Source organism: Callorhinchus milii, unplaced genomic scaffold (genome assembly GCF_018977255.1).
Source record: "Callorhinchus milii isolate IMCB2004 unplaced genomic scaffold, IMCB_Cmil_1.0 Scaffold14, whole genome shotgun sequence".
NCBI classification, from domain to species: domain Eukaryota; kingdom Metazoa; phylum Chordata; class Chondrichthyes; order Chimaeriformes; family Callorhinchidae; genus Callorhinchus; species Callorhinchus milii.
The window spans coordinates 4905857-4922366 of record NW_024704755.1 but is presented as its reverse complement, the minus strand read 5'-3'; the positions used below and the strand labels follow the sequence as shown (position 1 = coordinate 4922366).

Below are 16510 nucleotides of genomic sequence, written 5' to 3'. Positions count from 1 at the left end.
AATGAGGGAGGATGTTGCGTTCGTTTAAAAGGGGGAAAAATACCTTTAAAAGCATGGTAGATGTTACAGGGAAAAAAACTTTGCCATTTGCAAGCATTTGGGTCACATCAAATGAGTGAAACAAAACGCACTTCAAGCGGTCTGCTTGTTCAGTGCCACTTTGAGGTCTGTTGTAACCAGTAACAATCACTACAGTAACAGGGTGTCACAGGGGACATCCAAGAAATAAAACTGCATTAGTAGTGATTATTGGCATCTTCCATTTCTTTCAGACAACTTAAGTGTTGTATATTGACTAAAACGCTCTGGAAAAATGTTACCTATTGATTTAGCTGTAAGCCTGAAAGTGATGGTGTTCCTCTGAACTAGTACATATTAACCTTGACTGCTTGCAGTTAAAACACACACAGCCAGATGGCTGAACAGGAAAGGATTTGTAACTAGTGACAAATCATTTGCACAACTTCTTGTGACATAGCAAAAAAAAGTACTGTAAATTATTTGTGTGCCAACTGATGATGTACACATGTAATGTTATAAATGCACATAATTAAAGTTATTGCACTTAATGGCAAGCAGAATATCTCACTCGATCCGAATTCCTATAAAATTATACAAACAGCTTAGAAGTATTTTCCAACAGGTATTCATCATAAATGTATAAGCTCTTTTTATTAACTATGATAAACTGCCCAATTAAACCAGTTTTTAATGCAAATATCGAGGAATATATATAATAGAGCTCCATTTTGTATACACAGTACAAATGCTGTTAGTAATGATTTTTGATATGCTGTAAGTGCTTATAAGCATGGAATTCTCAGATTTTATATTTTTCCTCTATTGCTGTGCAATCACATCAGGTTCTGTTATAGCTACACTGCACCTTCACTGACTGCAGCTTAATTAAAAGTGGCAATCTAAGGGGAAAAAGTTTTCAAGTTCTTTGTTATTATTGCAGTGAACTAAAATGCCTTAATAGTGTTAATTTATATATGGGTTTGTCTGCTTCAACCTCATGAACAACAAAATGACATTTATAGAGCGCCTTTCACATCAGGAGGACGCCCCAAAGTGTCTCGAGACCAGCCTTGAAGGAGGCAAGGGAGGAAGCGAGGCGAAGGGATGGAGTTCCGGAGTGTGGGGGCAGAGAGGCTGAAAGTCCGTCCACCGATGGTTGGGTGGGAGACATGGACCAGGTCGGAGCCCGCTGAACAGAGGGAGTAGACAGGTTGGTAGGGAGTCAGCAGGTCAGAGAGATAGGAGGGGGCAAGGCCATGGATGGCCTTAAAGGTGATGAGGTTCTTGAACTTGAACTGGATCATGAACTTGCTTGGTTGCATTATTTACAGCAATGGGTTATGTTATGGAGTTGCTTTGATTGATATTTGTTTTTGTTCGGTTCAGTATACAAATTCTAATTTTATTGCTAAGTTTCTAATAGCTTGAGTTTGTGTTTCTGTTTTGATAGCTGGGGTCTTGATGTTTTTCTCATGTCTTGCAGTGTGCTTGGGGAATATTATCCTGTTTTGAATAGCCATATTTACTTATCTTTTTCTCGAGTTTGTATATACGTTTCAAATATCATACTGATGTGATTGGTATTGTCCCTTGTGTAACTTTAATTAAGAAGAAATTCGAAAGTTTTGCACAGAATAGAATTTGTGTTTGGATCCATATTTCTCCATCCAAAGTGTTTAGCGAATCCACATTCCACTTTTTTGCCAAGGAATCATAACGTCCTTTACCCCACAGTGTGAGTTGGATCTACTGTTAAGTAGGTATGTGTGACATACAGATTATACTGGCAGCTTCGTCTCGCTGTAAAACTGGAACCACCACTGTGAACAGAGCCATGTGTACAATGAGAATCTGATGCAAGTGTCTCTATGTTTCCATGATAGGCTGCAGCCAATATAACTTGACATGACTGAGGCATCATTAATGAATAAGCTTCATTCACATTTAGCAATTTAGATCTAACAAAGGCACCGCACCCTTGGTGTACCTTAGGAGCAGCGAAAAGAAGCTGCAAAAAAAAAAAAGCCCTTTTGTTAATATTTAGAGACGACTCTTAAGGAAACCATTCACACAGTTTAATTTATTTTCTGTATTACTTTGGATTTTGAGGATCATCCCTCTGTTTAATTTCAAAATAGGTCAAGAAAAAAAATTGCTTATGAGCTTCAAGTAGCCCAGCTGTTTAATTTTTTTTGCAGTAAATGGGTTTTACTAGAAACCAATGATAAAAGGACCACAATCTTTTGTTGTTGGCTACCGACAAAAGGATGCAATAGAAAAATTAATGAACTCAATTTTGATGTGTGTCACAAGATTACAGTCTGGTTTCCCAATTCTGTTAATTTTTTTGTTTAGTGTTAAGACTAAACTTGTTATGTTTTTAATGTATTTTCTCCCATTTCACATTTGTAGGTGTTGCTGAACCGCACCATCATTGGCTAAGGCTGTATGTGTGTGTTCTTTTCTCTTGGGCTATTGTCATTTTCATTGAGAGATGGGCAAGGGTGTTGCATGATGATTGTGCCAAGTGTAGAGTAACAGTTGAGCTTCATGTGACATCTTACCACAGTAGCACATTTGATATTAGCTATTCAACACGTGCATACATATGCAAACCTGCATTTAACCACTTTCTGTTGGTTTGTTCCAATGTCTTGCCTCATCACACTAGTTACCTTCTATTGCAAGCTCTTTTATACTCCTCTTTAACATTAATTCTCTTTGAGCATTTCACTGTAAGCATTAGCAGATAAGATTCTGACATTTTCCATGTATAGAATCAGTTTCATAATCTGCCAATGCCCCCCCACCCGACAGTATTAATCAGGTGTTTAACAATATCACTAAGCAATCTTATGATAGGAGAGTAGAAAGGGAAAGGACAATGAGTGTCTTGACTCCAAATGTCACCAGTAGAGTTTATTGAAATCTAAGAACAACAGAATTGTAAGTCAATCATTTATTTTCTTGGTCTCTGTGTTTTGTGATTGATTGCCAGTAAATTATTATGTTCCTGCTGCACAGAAGAAAACTCTTACGTTTAATCTAACTGGATTCAAAGTTATTTACAAGAAATACTACACTATAATTTAGCAAAATCTGCATTGTGCAAAAACAGCATCATTACAATGAAAAAATATTTTTATAGTCAAACATCACAACAAAACATTTCACACTTCAGTCAGAGTTGTATTTAGGTAGTAATTAACATAATGTATAGAATATACTGTATAGTGAGCACATTATTCAGAATGATTGATCTCTTAACGTAGGCAAAAACAGTATTGCTAAATATTAAGCAGATAGCTATTGAATGAGAAGTCTTTTATTTTGTTTGATACTGTATCTTGTTTAATGTGCAAAATTCTGTGCCAGGTCATCCTGTTTTTTTTTTCAAATGCACACAGTTCCTCGGATACTGCCGCCTTTCTCCTTATTGTACAATAGTGCAAAATGGCTTCACCTCAATGGTACCCTGAGTGGATCGAGTTTACTTTGTTAATGACATCAGCCAAAATAAGAAATATGAGGTTCATCAACAGTAATAATTTCCATCACCTTAGCTATTAACACACAGCACAAATCAGTAGAAGTACTCGGAATGATATTCTGTAACAACTGAGGCTCAAAGTTGAAGTGCTTACAGATTCCCAGTACGAAAGTGTGGTAATTATTAGTATGTTCAAAGTGAAAACATTTTATAAAAGATTATCGTAGGCACAATGAGCTGATATGTTTGCTATGCACACGTTTGCTCTGAATTGACCTTACCATGGGTAACTATGTGTGTTGACATTTGCTGACAAACTGCTTGAAAAGAAAAATTATAGGCTCTTAATACTGGAGTTGAGAAACTAAACACCTAAACAAAAAAATATTTTCAAAAAATCCAGGTGTCTCAATGTCTGTGAGTAAATGACCTGTTTGTTGGGTTGCTGAACCATACAGAACAAAATGTTTGAGCTCATGTTAATGTAAAAGCACAATTTTGTTCACAAATGTTTGTTCAAGAGCTCTGGGACGCTACCCTGGGTGAGGGGCACCATATCAACCCAATATTATTGTTTGAGGAATTTTCAGCACGTCCAAAAACTTCACATGGCTATTGGGAGTTTATTACATTACAATCTTACTAACATTTAAAATAATAAATTAATGTTACAAAAAGACTATAGATACCATCAAAGGAATATCTTTCTAACTGAGAGCGAGTTCTGTAATGCCCTCGGTGGCCATTACTGTTTCCTTGGCTTCCTTGTACATATATCACACATGACATAAACGCAAAACAAAATATTTAAGCTTCAAGTACCTTGAGTGTCTTTTCTAAATGTGAAAATTTATAGTGTAAACCCGCAAAAATATTTTCATAAATTTGTAATAATGAATACTTAAAAGTAGACTGCATACATTTTTTACTGCACTCATTTCTCCAAATACAAATGTTTTGCATTAGGCTGAAAAAAAGTTATTGCGTTTCTCAAGGGTAAGCACTAACCTATTCCTATCTTACCCCTAATTAATCTTTTTAAGCAAATAAAACAATTTAAAATGGGAATCTTTTACACAGGCTTATGCTAGCCTCATTTCCCTAATCATTCCAGGCATGAAGAATTGTAACTTCTAAGTCGAAAATCGAAAAATTTGTTTCAGGGGAATTGTCTGATGTTTTTTTTGCCTCTTTTGTATCTGAGCTGTCAGGTCCTAAACTTTTTGAATCCAGCCTCAAATCTCCAGACTACCCAAAGTTTTGACACATAATTTTGTTTTGTGGCACAATGGACCATTCAGTTGTAGGCCTTGTGGGAAAGCAAATGCACATGAGTAATCATGACAAAGGTTAAAGACTTCCTGGGATGACTTTGGCGTCTGAATGGATAAGTATGGCCTATATTCCAGGTTTAGTTTGGACTCCCAGGATCTGATAGTAGACATTCTAATTGATGCTCCAGTTAGCAGCAAGTGGCTTGGTCCTCCTCACGTTGCCTGAACCACTGAAGGTGCTCCTTAGTGTGTGTAGTGGGCTGTGGACGATAAAGAAAACACAAATAGTTTTTCTTGTACATTTTAGCCATGATCTAGATTTATATAACCCAGGTACACAACACTCATTTCACTACAATGGTAATCAAATTAATTGAATTCCAGGTGCACACAAACCTTTCAGCGGTTTGGAATCGGCATAAAATGGCTGGATTGTCACCATTACAAAGCTCGAACATTTAATTTCCCTGAAAAAAAATCTAAACTTGAGCTGATTTTGAAAAATGGTTCTGTAATCTACATCTTTCAGTTAAAGTTCAAATATTTCTGACCATTTTGTATTCCATCTGACGTCAAAGAAAGCCTTTGAGATGTCCTCTGATTTGAAAGGCACACTGCAAATTGTTGTTGTTGTTTGCATAAAATATATGAGACTAAATTGAGCTACAAGCAATTTGTGCAAGTGTTTGTTACGGGTAAGTGATGTTTTATTGCTTTTATAGGAGTTTGAGGTAAATTATGAAAGGCAGTTGCAAGTAAGCAGGGTTCTGCAGTATTAACAAAGACAGATTTATTTCACAGCTTGTCCAAGCTCATGTCATTATTTATAATATATGCAGACATTTGATGTTAAAGTGCTCAACATGATGAATGCATCATTTGTTCATTATGATTAGTCGTCAATTCTAAAACAAGGTGTTTCAGAAATGGTAATTGCAGCAATATATATAAACCAAAATCTCGAATAAAGGTGCTATTTTTGTGAATGTATTTGTACTGATTGTATTCTGTTCATCAACATGAGAGCCTGGGAAATAGAAAATGTTATACTTACTGGAAATGAACACAATCAATTAGTTATTATGACTATCAAAACTTCACTTTTCAATAAAATATCACATTCTTATGTTGACTTGATAAATTGTCTGTTGAGCAATTTGTGTAGTGCTCACAGACATAAGCACTACCTGGCTGATTTGCTTATTCCTTTGATCTATATGAAGCATAGCGCTTCACAGATGGATAAAAGGAACATCGAAACTATAATTGTCACTAAGCGTCATATTTCCAAAGTATTACTGCTACTGTTCAGTTTGTATTTTTACAATCGTTACAAAAGGAGGTAATGATGATTTGAGCGGGGACTAGATACCAACTTGATTCATCTGGTAGAATTCACATTTCTGGGTCAGAACACTCAAATCCCAGTTGGGACTTGAGTTTATAGTCTGGGCTAACATTCCTTTGCAGTACTGGAGGAGCACTGTGTTGTTGTTTGACGAGATGTTGAACTTGTAATGAATAGTCCATGCCCTATTCCAAACAAGAAGGAAGTTTGTCCTGGGCAACAATTAATTAATTAATTCACCTCATTCTGCTTTACGGGACCTTGCTCATGTACATATGGCTGTCTTGCTAGCAATCACTACACTGGGACAGTAATTGCCCGTGTAACACTTTGAGACATTGAAACACGATGAGGTACTATAAAAATGCAAGTTTATTCTTTCTTTTGATCCAGAGAACTCTGAAATGTTAATTACCAGTTGTTAGCCCTTCAGTTAGCTACAGAAATTGACTGCTGACTGTTAGATCTCTTAAATAAAACTACTTCAAATACAGAATTCTGATTGAAACATCTTGTCATGTTCTATGTCGATTACAGTGGTGTTCTTTCTGCCTGATCAGGGCCAATACATTTGGATCAGTTCATCTTTTTTTTCTCATTAGTTTCCAGATCAGCAACTAGCCCCTATTCTGAAAGATTTTTTATTTTGAGAAAGTGACGTCTCTACCTGTGTTTTTTTTCCTGCAGATAAAGTGCGAGTTACCATTGTTTTTTTTTTCTCTCTCTCTCTCTCTCTCCCCCTCCCTCCTGAAGACATTGACTCTTTGTGAAGCAATTGGTATGACTACCATCCAGTATGTCATGAAAGTTGTAATTAGTGATCAGGATTCCTCCCAGGGCCATTGATCATTCATTTTTATTTTAGCAATGAAATTCTGCTGTTGACTGCAATGCAATATAACCATCTAATTACTCTGAATTATGTTGCATCACTCTGTACTGCAAGAGATGGTGCAAACTATACTGGAACAGTTATGCAAAGATATGCCTCCACTTTGAGCTTTGCACCACAGATTCCTTAGTGACATCTTGGAGACATTTGTCAAGGGTTGGTAACTATCTGCCTGATTTCTTCTCCTGAAGTAAAGAATTGCAACTGTTATGATTTTCACATAAAATCCCAAGGAAACTGATCGTACACTTGGCAATGCAATGAACTAATCATAATGTGCAATTAAAGCTTGTATGATTAAAAAAAACTGTGGAGAGGCTCAAGTTGCTAAAAGTTTTGTTAGAACTCATGATGAGCTTCAATGAATAAGTACCAAACAAACCAATGTCCTAAACTTAAAATGTGGGAAGTCTTCATGAAATTTCCAGTGGCATTGCACAGTGAATGGCCAAGACTAAATAAATGGTTCATGACATTTCAGCTGATTCAGGATTGTGATTAGGATGAGTTTGTATCTGAGGAAGATAATCATTCTGATACCATGATTGTGTGTTAATGGATTATCTTATGCTGTCTGGTATTGGGCGCATTTATACCTCCTTTGTGTTACAGACGTGTCAGTGAAAATCGACTGTAAATATCTTAAGAGCTTTTAATGCTGGGGTATTCGTCCTGTTTACTCTGCAGGGTGGATTTCACAAGAACTGCAAAAGAAGAAACACAACTGTGCAGTTGTGTCTTGTTTTCCTTGGCCTCTAGAGACAATTGATACTGGCCAGCAGTACAAATGCCATGACACCAAAAATTGTGACAGGCATCTGTGATCTCCTCCATCTTAAACTTCAACCAATGGCAGTGACTGAGACAGCTTGAAAGTTTCACCACCCCCCACCACCCAAAAAAAAAACAGGCTAATGATTTTGATCAGAAATGAAACCATTTGCTATAGAAATGCTACCTTAAACTGAGGCACGTTTTAGTTAAAATAATTCTACAAACTCCCAATATTCACACGCGTGTATAAAAAGCTCTAATTTGCTTCCAGAATAATCTGACATGTCAAATTAATTTGACTTAAATCAACAAGGAATAATCCATCTGAAAAAACCTGATGAACAGAGTGACACACGTAAATGCGATTTTGTTGTGAAATAATGTGTTGAGGTATAATTTCCACATGGAATGGAAGATTAGCAAATTTTAACAGATTCATATGCATAGGATCACAATTACCTTTGATTGCTATTGTTGCTGTGGCATCCTTCATGGGTGTCATCAATGCCATCCTAATGTTCCTAAACATTAGATGACTATAAATGATGAGAGTGAAACAGACAAACCATTATGACGAGGGTGCAAGAGCAGCAGTTTGTTTTACCGAGTGTGATGAGTGTGTGATTTGACTGGAGTAATCAGCTAGTCTTGCACTACTAAAAAAAATTGCATGTTTGTTATGTGACCACAAAACCATGCGTCTGATTCTGAGTTCTATCAATTACAATTCCTTGTCTCCGATCAATGCAATGTCTCCTGGACAGTGCCTGAGGTCTAGGTGATTTACCCTTTTTTTTAAATTTCTATATCCTAATAGAACTAAAAGCTTCTGCGATTCTGCTTAGATGAAAATGTGTTGTCTAAATCTTCAAGTGGAAAAGCAATGCTGTGCCGATAAAAATAGGTTTAAATCGTTCATCGTGCTATATATCTCAAAACAGAACTCTAGTTTATGCATTTTTTTGACCGAGCATGTTTTAAAATCATTTTTTCTCCTATTTACCACTGCCTTGTACCACACACTGTTTTCCCTGAAACCTATTTGATATGTAACAGTATTGTGAGTTGAACTTGCCACCATGTGGGAAATACCATTCCTACCACTCCATAGTGCAGTTCATTGCTCAAGTGTTAAAGGTTTATTTTGCACAGTTGGTTTATAGTTTCCTCTCCGCTGTGTTTGATGGGTCATTGTCGATTACCAAATTGGAGAAAAGTTTGAGAACAATTTTAAAAGGAAAAGGTAAATGAAATGCATGACAAAATGCTTCAAATAAATTTAAGAAATAAATGGAAGAGAGGCTGGAGTAGGAAGGTAAATGTCCATTTCTTTGAACAAGAGTTATAAGTAAAGTCAAGTATATTATTGCCATGATTCTTGTGACATTTGTTGAAGCCCTGAGTATAAAAGTCCACCTCTGCTCAACACAATATACTGGCTAGTTTAAAATGTATACCATCAGTACCAGATTCGGTATCTCATCAATGTTTCCTATGAAGGAGAATTGTTGTTTGTTATTCGTAGAGTTCGATGAAAACATTTTTATATTGAATGTTGAAAGGTTGAGGAGAGGTAGTAGCCAGAGAGAGAGAGGAAAGAACATCAATTCTTCATACTTCTTACAGAGAAATATCCACTTCTGAAGAACTAAAGGATATAACTGCAGTCCATAAATCAGTGTCACGTTTGCCGCGCTTTAATTTATAGCCTTTTGTCATGGGCTCTTCTAATTGTCTCTCACTTTTCCGCTGTGATTTCGAAGGTCACAGTCCAATGAACTTAATTACTTACTGATGACAATCGTGCAGGGAAGGTTTCTGATTAACCCTATAAATGCTGGCACCGTAAGATTGAGATTCCAATGAATGAGACTGTTGACACACTGTAGGGTCCCTAGGGAAAGGGTTAAGGTAGAATGACATCTGAAGGAAAAATCAGGGGAGGTGGGGGTGGAAATAGGGGAAGCTTAAGTGTGGCTTCCCAGCAGGGGGACCAACTGAGGTTGGGTAGAAGATTCCTGTCAGTTTGAATTAGGTGGTTGGTAAAATGAGTGTGGGTTGTGCTGTGAAGTAGAACGAGCTATCAAGCAGAAACCATAAGAATACGAAATAGCACTGTACTATTATGACTTGATAATCCATCCATGTTTCTTGCAGATCACTCTGCTTTTTTGTCACAATAACCTAAGAATTACACCTGGATAATTGAGAAATATAGAAATGTTCTATATATTGTACACACATGCTTTTTTTGTCTAAAATGGCTATAAATGACAAACTAGTTACATGTATTCTTTTAAGTAAATATAATTAGCTCCCTGTTTGTGAGAACAGTATTACCAAAATACTATGATCACAACCAGGGAATACTAATACTAATTACCGTTAGCATTGACTAACGACACCAAACTATTGCTTTGAAGGTAGCTCATTGTATTTCTATTATAACACTTGTGTGCAGGATTATGTTTCTCCCTCCCCACATCACGGATGCCACAAAATACAACTGGATTTTTTTTGGTGGGAACACAATCCTTTCAGTTTATTTTTCATCACTTGTCTTTCCCCTCTATTTTTCTCTGGGTGAATTTCTCTTTTCTTTTCCCCAAAATTGCACAATGCTTTTTTTCTTGCACCAACTCCTAATTGAGTATAGTATGAATGGAACAAAGCTATCCACCTCTTTGATTCTCATTCAAGGAACACGGCTGAGTTCAAGCCCTGCTTTGAACTCACATTGTCTAGGTTGACACTCCAAAGTAGTGCTGGGGGTTCAGTACACTCCTCTGACGTTAAGTCCCATAATAATAATCCTTGCATTTGATATAGCGCTTTTCACATCTTCTAGACATCTCAAAGAGCTTCACAGAATATATTGTAAAGTGAATTGACTGTATATTTTGTGGGCGAAACGCGGCAGCCAATTGCATACAACAGTGTCCCACAAACAGTCGTGGATTGAGTGACCAAATTGTTATTTTTTNGAGGGATTATTATCCTCGGAAAAGCAATCTGCCAATTGACTAACGACTGGGTTCGTACTTACTGCTAGGATATCAGGCAATCTCAGACAGTTTTATTTTATTTGGTGGTGGGGGGGGGAGAGGAGAAGTGTTAGTTAATGTTTTCTCCTTTTCCTGTTTTCTATTTAGTCCATGCTCAAGTAAAATCGATGAAGGCAGTAATTTAAAAAAAAGGAAGAAAAAGAAAATATAGCATATTGATTTGCAAATAAACATCACTTAAAATATGCTGTCTTTACAATATATTCTGTGAAGCGCTTTGAGACGTTTCCACAAGGCATTATATCAAATGCAATGATTATTATTATTATTATCATCAATTTCAGTACCTTTAAGTTTCAACTGTAGAGCAAAACAGAATCCAAACAAAATCAGATTGTGAAGCAAAACAAGGGAATGAGAGGACACACTTCCTACTGCAGCTTCTCGTTGTGATTCACCCAAACTATTTACAACAGCAATGAGGTAAGTGACAGAAAAGTAATATTAAATTTTTCTGGCTTTAAACTCTTCTTGCGCCTGAAGGTACACATTGGTTACAGAGTCAATTCAATTCTCCTGCAAATATACTTTAAACTGCTTATTTCTTCAATCTTCAGAGGGTAAAGAAGGTCTATCACACTGTTGCCAAGCAACACATTCTGAAAGTTTCATGGAACATTTAACAGAAAAGTGTCAGAGGGGGTGGGGGGGCTGAAACTCGAGTAGCTTATATGCAAAGACAGTCATTTTAGTTCCAGTAGAATGAAAATATTTATATGCATCTGGACTGCAACTTATAATGCCAATGAGACATACTTCCCTTTGTGTGGGGATTAGTTCTGAACGTTAAAGTGTTCAAGGATTGAGTTACTTAAAGCACAAATGGGCAATGACATTTTATGGAGTTAATAGTGTGAGGAATCAGTGCTAAGAACGGTGAATCAATACAGTTGATCAATAACTGATTTTAAAAAAAACAAAATGATAAATTTGCATTGCAGCACACTTGGCTTGTGATGAATGTTTTATCCACTTAAGTCTCACTTTCCTAATCTGATTATCACTTCCATGCATAGAGTGAAACCCTATTATAAATGCCCTGATAACCTTCTCAAGCACTTAGTGAAACTGAGGGATTGTTTTCTGTGGTGTATGAATTGTAAACATAGGCTTTGTATACAAATGTTGTTGTTTAAATACATATATTTTAAAAATCCAATATAATAATAATAATCCTTGCATTTGATACAGTGCAGCAAACAAATAATGACCAATTGATTACACTTAGTTATTAACTAAAAACAGTGAGGCTAGCAAATGGGAAGTAAGAATGGTTTACATTTCAATTTTGCCATAGTTGTACTTCTGGAGTGATTCAATATTGCTTCCTGCAGCAAAGCAATTCAGAAAATATCCTTCTCTGAAGTCACACTGGTTAGGACTGAGAAATGTTCTGTGCATGTGAACTTTTGCAGAATTTTTTTAATAGTTTTAGATGTACTTCAAATCGCTTGGTTTAGTCTGTAGTTTTGATTTTGAGATGGGAGCTTGAATTATACAGAACTTTTAGTTTAAATTTACTTTTAAATAATACTGAATCAATGCTAGTTGTGTGGTATAAATAGTTCACACTGTTCACACACTTTTGGCATGGTGTTGTCAGTGTTTTCAGACATTTTGGACAGTGAAATAGTTCAGCTGGTATCGAAACAATCCTGATTTCTCATTATAAGTAACAAAAACATTGTGATGTCTTAGTTATTATCAGCCTGTGGTAAACATTCAGATACCAGTTCAGGTTGGTAAATACTCTATAGATGATTTGACAGTCAGAAGAAATGTAAGGCATGAAAGCATCCATGGCCTTGCCCCCTCCTACCTCTCTGACCTGCTGACTCCCTACCAACCTGCCCGCTCCCTCCGTTCATCGGGCTCCGGCCTGTTGCGTGTCTCCCGCCCGACCCCCCCCTACCATTGGTGGTTGGGCTTTCAACCTCTCTGCACCCACACTCTGGAACTCCATCCCATGGTCCCTTCGGCTTGCTTCCTCCCTTCAAGACCCTTCTCTTCGACCATGCTTTGGTCTCCCTCCCACCTCTCTGCCTTCCCTCACCTCTACACCACCCCACTCCCCCCCCATGCTCAGGCCCCGACACTTGACTGTTCAGCGCTTTGGGACGTCCTCCCGACGTGAAAGGTGCTCCATAAATGTCATTTTGTTGTTGTACTATTATGTCATTTTTTTCACTTTTGGTTAAATTTGAAGATAATAATAATAATCATAGTCCTTGCATTTGATATAGCGCCTTACCACAATTCGAGAAGTCTTAAAGCACTTCACAGGATATGCTGTAAAGTGAATTGACTGTATATTTTGTGGGCGAAAGATCCCTCCAGAATCACGGGTTATACCTGCTTTCTTAAATGGAAAATATAGCACCTATAAATATTGCTTTATTTCTGCTGGAACTGCTATTTCTCATTTATCCCCTTCCCCAGAGCAGTCAGGAGTATATGTTACAGGTACTGTATTGTTTTAAGGAGAGAAAAAAACGACATGGAGCAGATTCAGGTCTCAAAAAGAGTTGAAACAACTGACATTTAAATCTTAAAGTAACAATGGAGCAGTGCAGAGTTTAGAAGAAGAGCTGAAATGTCTGACATTTAACTAATAAAGTAACAAGTTGTGCGATGAAGGTTCAAATGTTCATCTTCAAACTTGTCAGAAATGATCAGCTGGCTGTCAGGGCAGGACTGACTTGCGTTCCTGGTGCACAGCTCTTGCAGTGGTTCTTAATGGACCTCTGCAGCAAGCCAGCCTTGAAAATCCTTGTCCTGAGGCCTGAAGAAAGCCCAGCAACACAACCAGCCACCAAACGGGCACATTAGGAGCAAAAAAAACCCTGTGATGATGAAAGAGCCTCTACTAGCTAGGTCCAGGACATCACCTACCACACTGTTGCGTGCAATTGGCTGCCGTATTTCGCCCACAAAATATACAGTCAATTTCATTTTTACAATATAATATATTCTGTGAAGTGCTTTGAGGTGATATATCTAACGCAAGGAAGGATTATTATAAAGATTATTGAAACTTCAACTCAAAAAAACAGAGAAAATCAAAAAAAAACTATGCTTGAATAAGCACACCAAATAAATATTCCATTTTAATACTAAATAAACAGAGCATCCAATCAATAAGAGCCCCATCTGTATGGCCTAAAAAATAATGAGGACAACTCTTTAACTCAAACATCTGGGGACAATGCAGCCTTCTTTTTACAATGTAAAATCTACAGATTTCTATTAAAATATGGTAATTTAGCAAAGCAGGTGTGGATTTCTGATGAAGAAAATTGCTTTGATTTTTACTTCAAAGGGGTTTAATTCAGATGAGATGAAATACTCTGTTGTGTTAGTTTCACAGATCCAAGGATTATAATGACAGTTAATAAAAATGCATTAATTACAGAACAAAGATTTGAATCTGTACTCTCTGCCACGCGTCTGTTTCCGACCATCTCTGGTGGGACAATAACAAATCTACAATTCTTAATTTAAAATAATAAGACAATACATTAAAAGCAGGTCAGATGCACTTTAATTGCAAGCTTATGCATGCTCTGGTAGGTCAGAGCTAAACTTCCGTGCCAGCATCAGCATTTCATAGCACGGCTGCCTGCCAGATGCACATTTCAGTACAAAAAAGAGGAAATCATTAGTCAGTCTGACTAATCAAAGATTAGTGAAGAGAAGTGGGAAATGAAATGAAAGCTTGCTCAAATCCTGTAGGGTTTACACTGGCAGGTTGTTGATTTAGATTTTATTTTGCCATTCTTTCCTTTTACCCTGCTCCCCCTACCCAGGAAAACCATTCTTCCCCACAAGCCATCCAGCAGGTGAACAAGGTCACACATTGGTCTTTGATTTTCAACACCACTGCTTCTCCATGATTTAGCCAAATGAAATTGCACTTACTACAGGGTGAGACAGATGAAGTGTCAGTTTTCTCCCTGAGGCTGAATGCACTAAATGCAGTTGTAGTTAGCTGAGCACTGATGTAACTCACAATGCATATGTTAGGCAAACTGAAAAATCAGCCACGGCAAAGGATTGAAACCATAACTATGGTCATATGAGGATAAATACATAGTAGAATTTTTGACTGCTAAAAAGCAGTCCACATATTTCCACATATTCATGTGAAAGGCAACAATTTGGTTTTGAAACCTGGACTTGGTACAGCCATTTTTAACATGGCAATGTGGAAATATGCTCAGTATTAGAGATTCTCTCCATACAAAAGCAAACTTAGATGTTTAGTTGCACTGACCATATTAAATGCAAGGATTATTATTATATACTTAACTCCATCGGATATTTAAAAGATGAAAAGATGGAAAGGTTGAAAAAACGGTTTGGTCTGATTTAAAAACAATAAAACTTTAGTAAATTGAAGTCAAGACTCAGTCTGAATGGTCTTTGTGATTTTTAGGTGGTGTAGAGAAAGGGAAAACAGAAGGATAAAGCTTTGATACCAATCTACACTGAATATTCAAAATACGAATACTTGGGAATAACTGTACACATATATGTGAATATTAAGATGGATTTTGTTTCTATAAAAAACATTTATATTATGAATTTATGAAGGAGGAAACCTATTGATATACTAAACAAGTAGATCAACATTACTTTTGAAAAAGAATTTCATATCCCCAGAAAATCCCTCAATATGGTCAATGAGCAATTGTACACATTACAGATGATCGCATGTAAAATAAGTGGCCATTAATTAACTGCTTTTATTTTTATTCTGAAACACCTGCAGTTGGCACTTGCTCTTTGTGAATAATGTAATCTAGTTAAAAGACTGGAAAAAGTGCCTGAACTGATAAAGAAATTCTTTCTAGATGCACAGATATCAGTGCAACTTCGGAAAACCTTTGATGTGTTAGACTCTCAATGTTTGTATCCTGGCAGTCTTCACAAACTCGTCAATTTATTTTAAATCAAGACAAATAAGTGTGTGTCTGTTGAGAAAGCATTCTAAAGAAGTTACCAACAAGGCTATCTAAGAATTATGCTCTGAAACCTATCTGTGATTATGTTTGTCGTTGCATGAGCTTATCTTGTTAATCATCAATAGAATTCTGACTAGTCTGATTTTTTTTCACTGGGGATTTATATTAAAACTAGAAGCATTTTCCTCTTGTAATCAAGAAAATTGATCATCCAAAATGAATAAGAGGGTTGCATCAAAATATCCTCAAAGATTACTGCAATAAAAAGTCGTTAATAAATTCCTAAAATAATTAGAAGACAGCTACAAAAATGTTATTATAATGTCGATAATTTTTTTTCTGGATTTTTAACGGAGGTTTCTTGCAAATATGGGGGTGGAGGAAAGGTGGCGGTGTATCCATTTCAATTGGGAACTTATTTTTACTGTGGGCCAACTATATGTAGTTCTAATCGTAAAACCTCAATATTTTCCATTGTGGTGAATAGTGAAATTCAGATCCGATTTCAAAAGAAATTTGCCAACTCATCTGAAATGGATGTGGCCCAAGAACCCAACTTCTCCAAATATTGTAAAGAATTGCTCCAATAATCTAGCAAATCCATTGAGAGTTCCTGAAACAGTTTGTTAATTTAACAGTCATCTTAAATGTATTGGAAGAATGACTTTATTGGGTACTGGAA

At 36.6% G+C, this 16510-nt stretch overlaps 1 protein-coding gene across 1 annotated transcript in view; it reads right to left on the bottom strand.

Moving 5' to 3' along the window:
• Positions 1 to 2933: 2933 nt before the first annotated feature.
• The window catches only part of LOC103176154 (polyamine-modulated factor 1-binding protein 1), a 72654-nt gene continuing 59077 nt past the window's right edge, over positions 2934 to 16510 (bottom strand). The window contains exon 22 of the mRNA XM_007889560.2: positions 2934 to 5045. Coding sequence (XP_007887751.2) covers positions 4958 to 5045 — 88 coding nt within the window. The 3' untranslated portion in view covers positions 2934 to 4957. The remainder of the gene's footprint in view (positions 5046 to 16510) is intronic.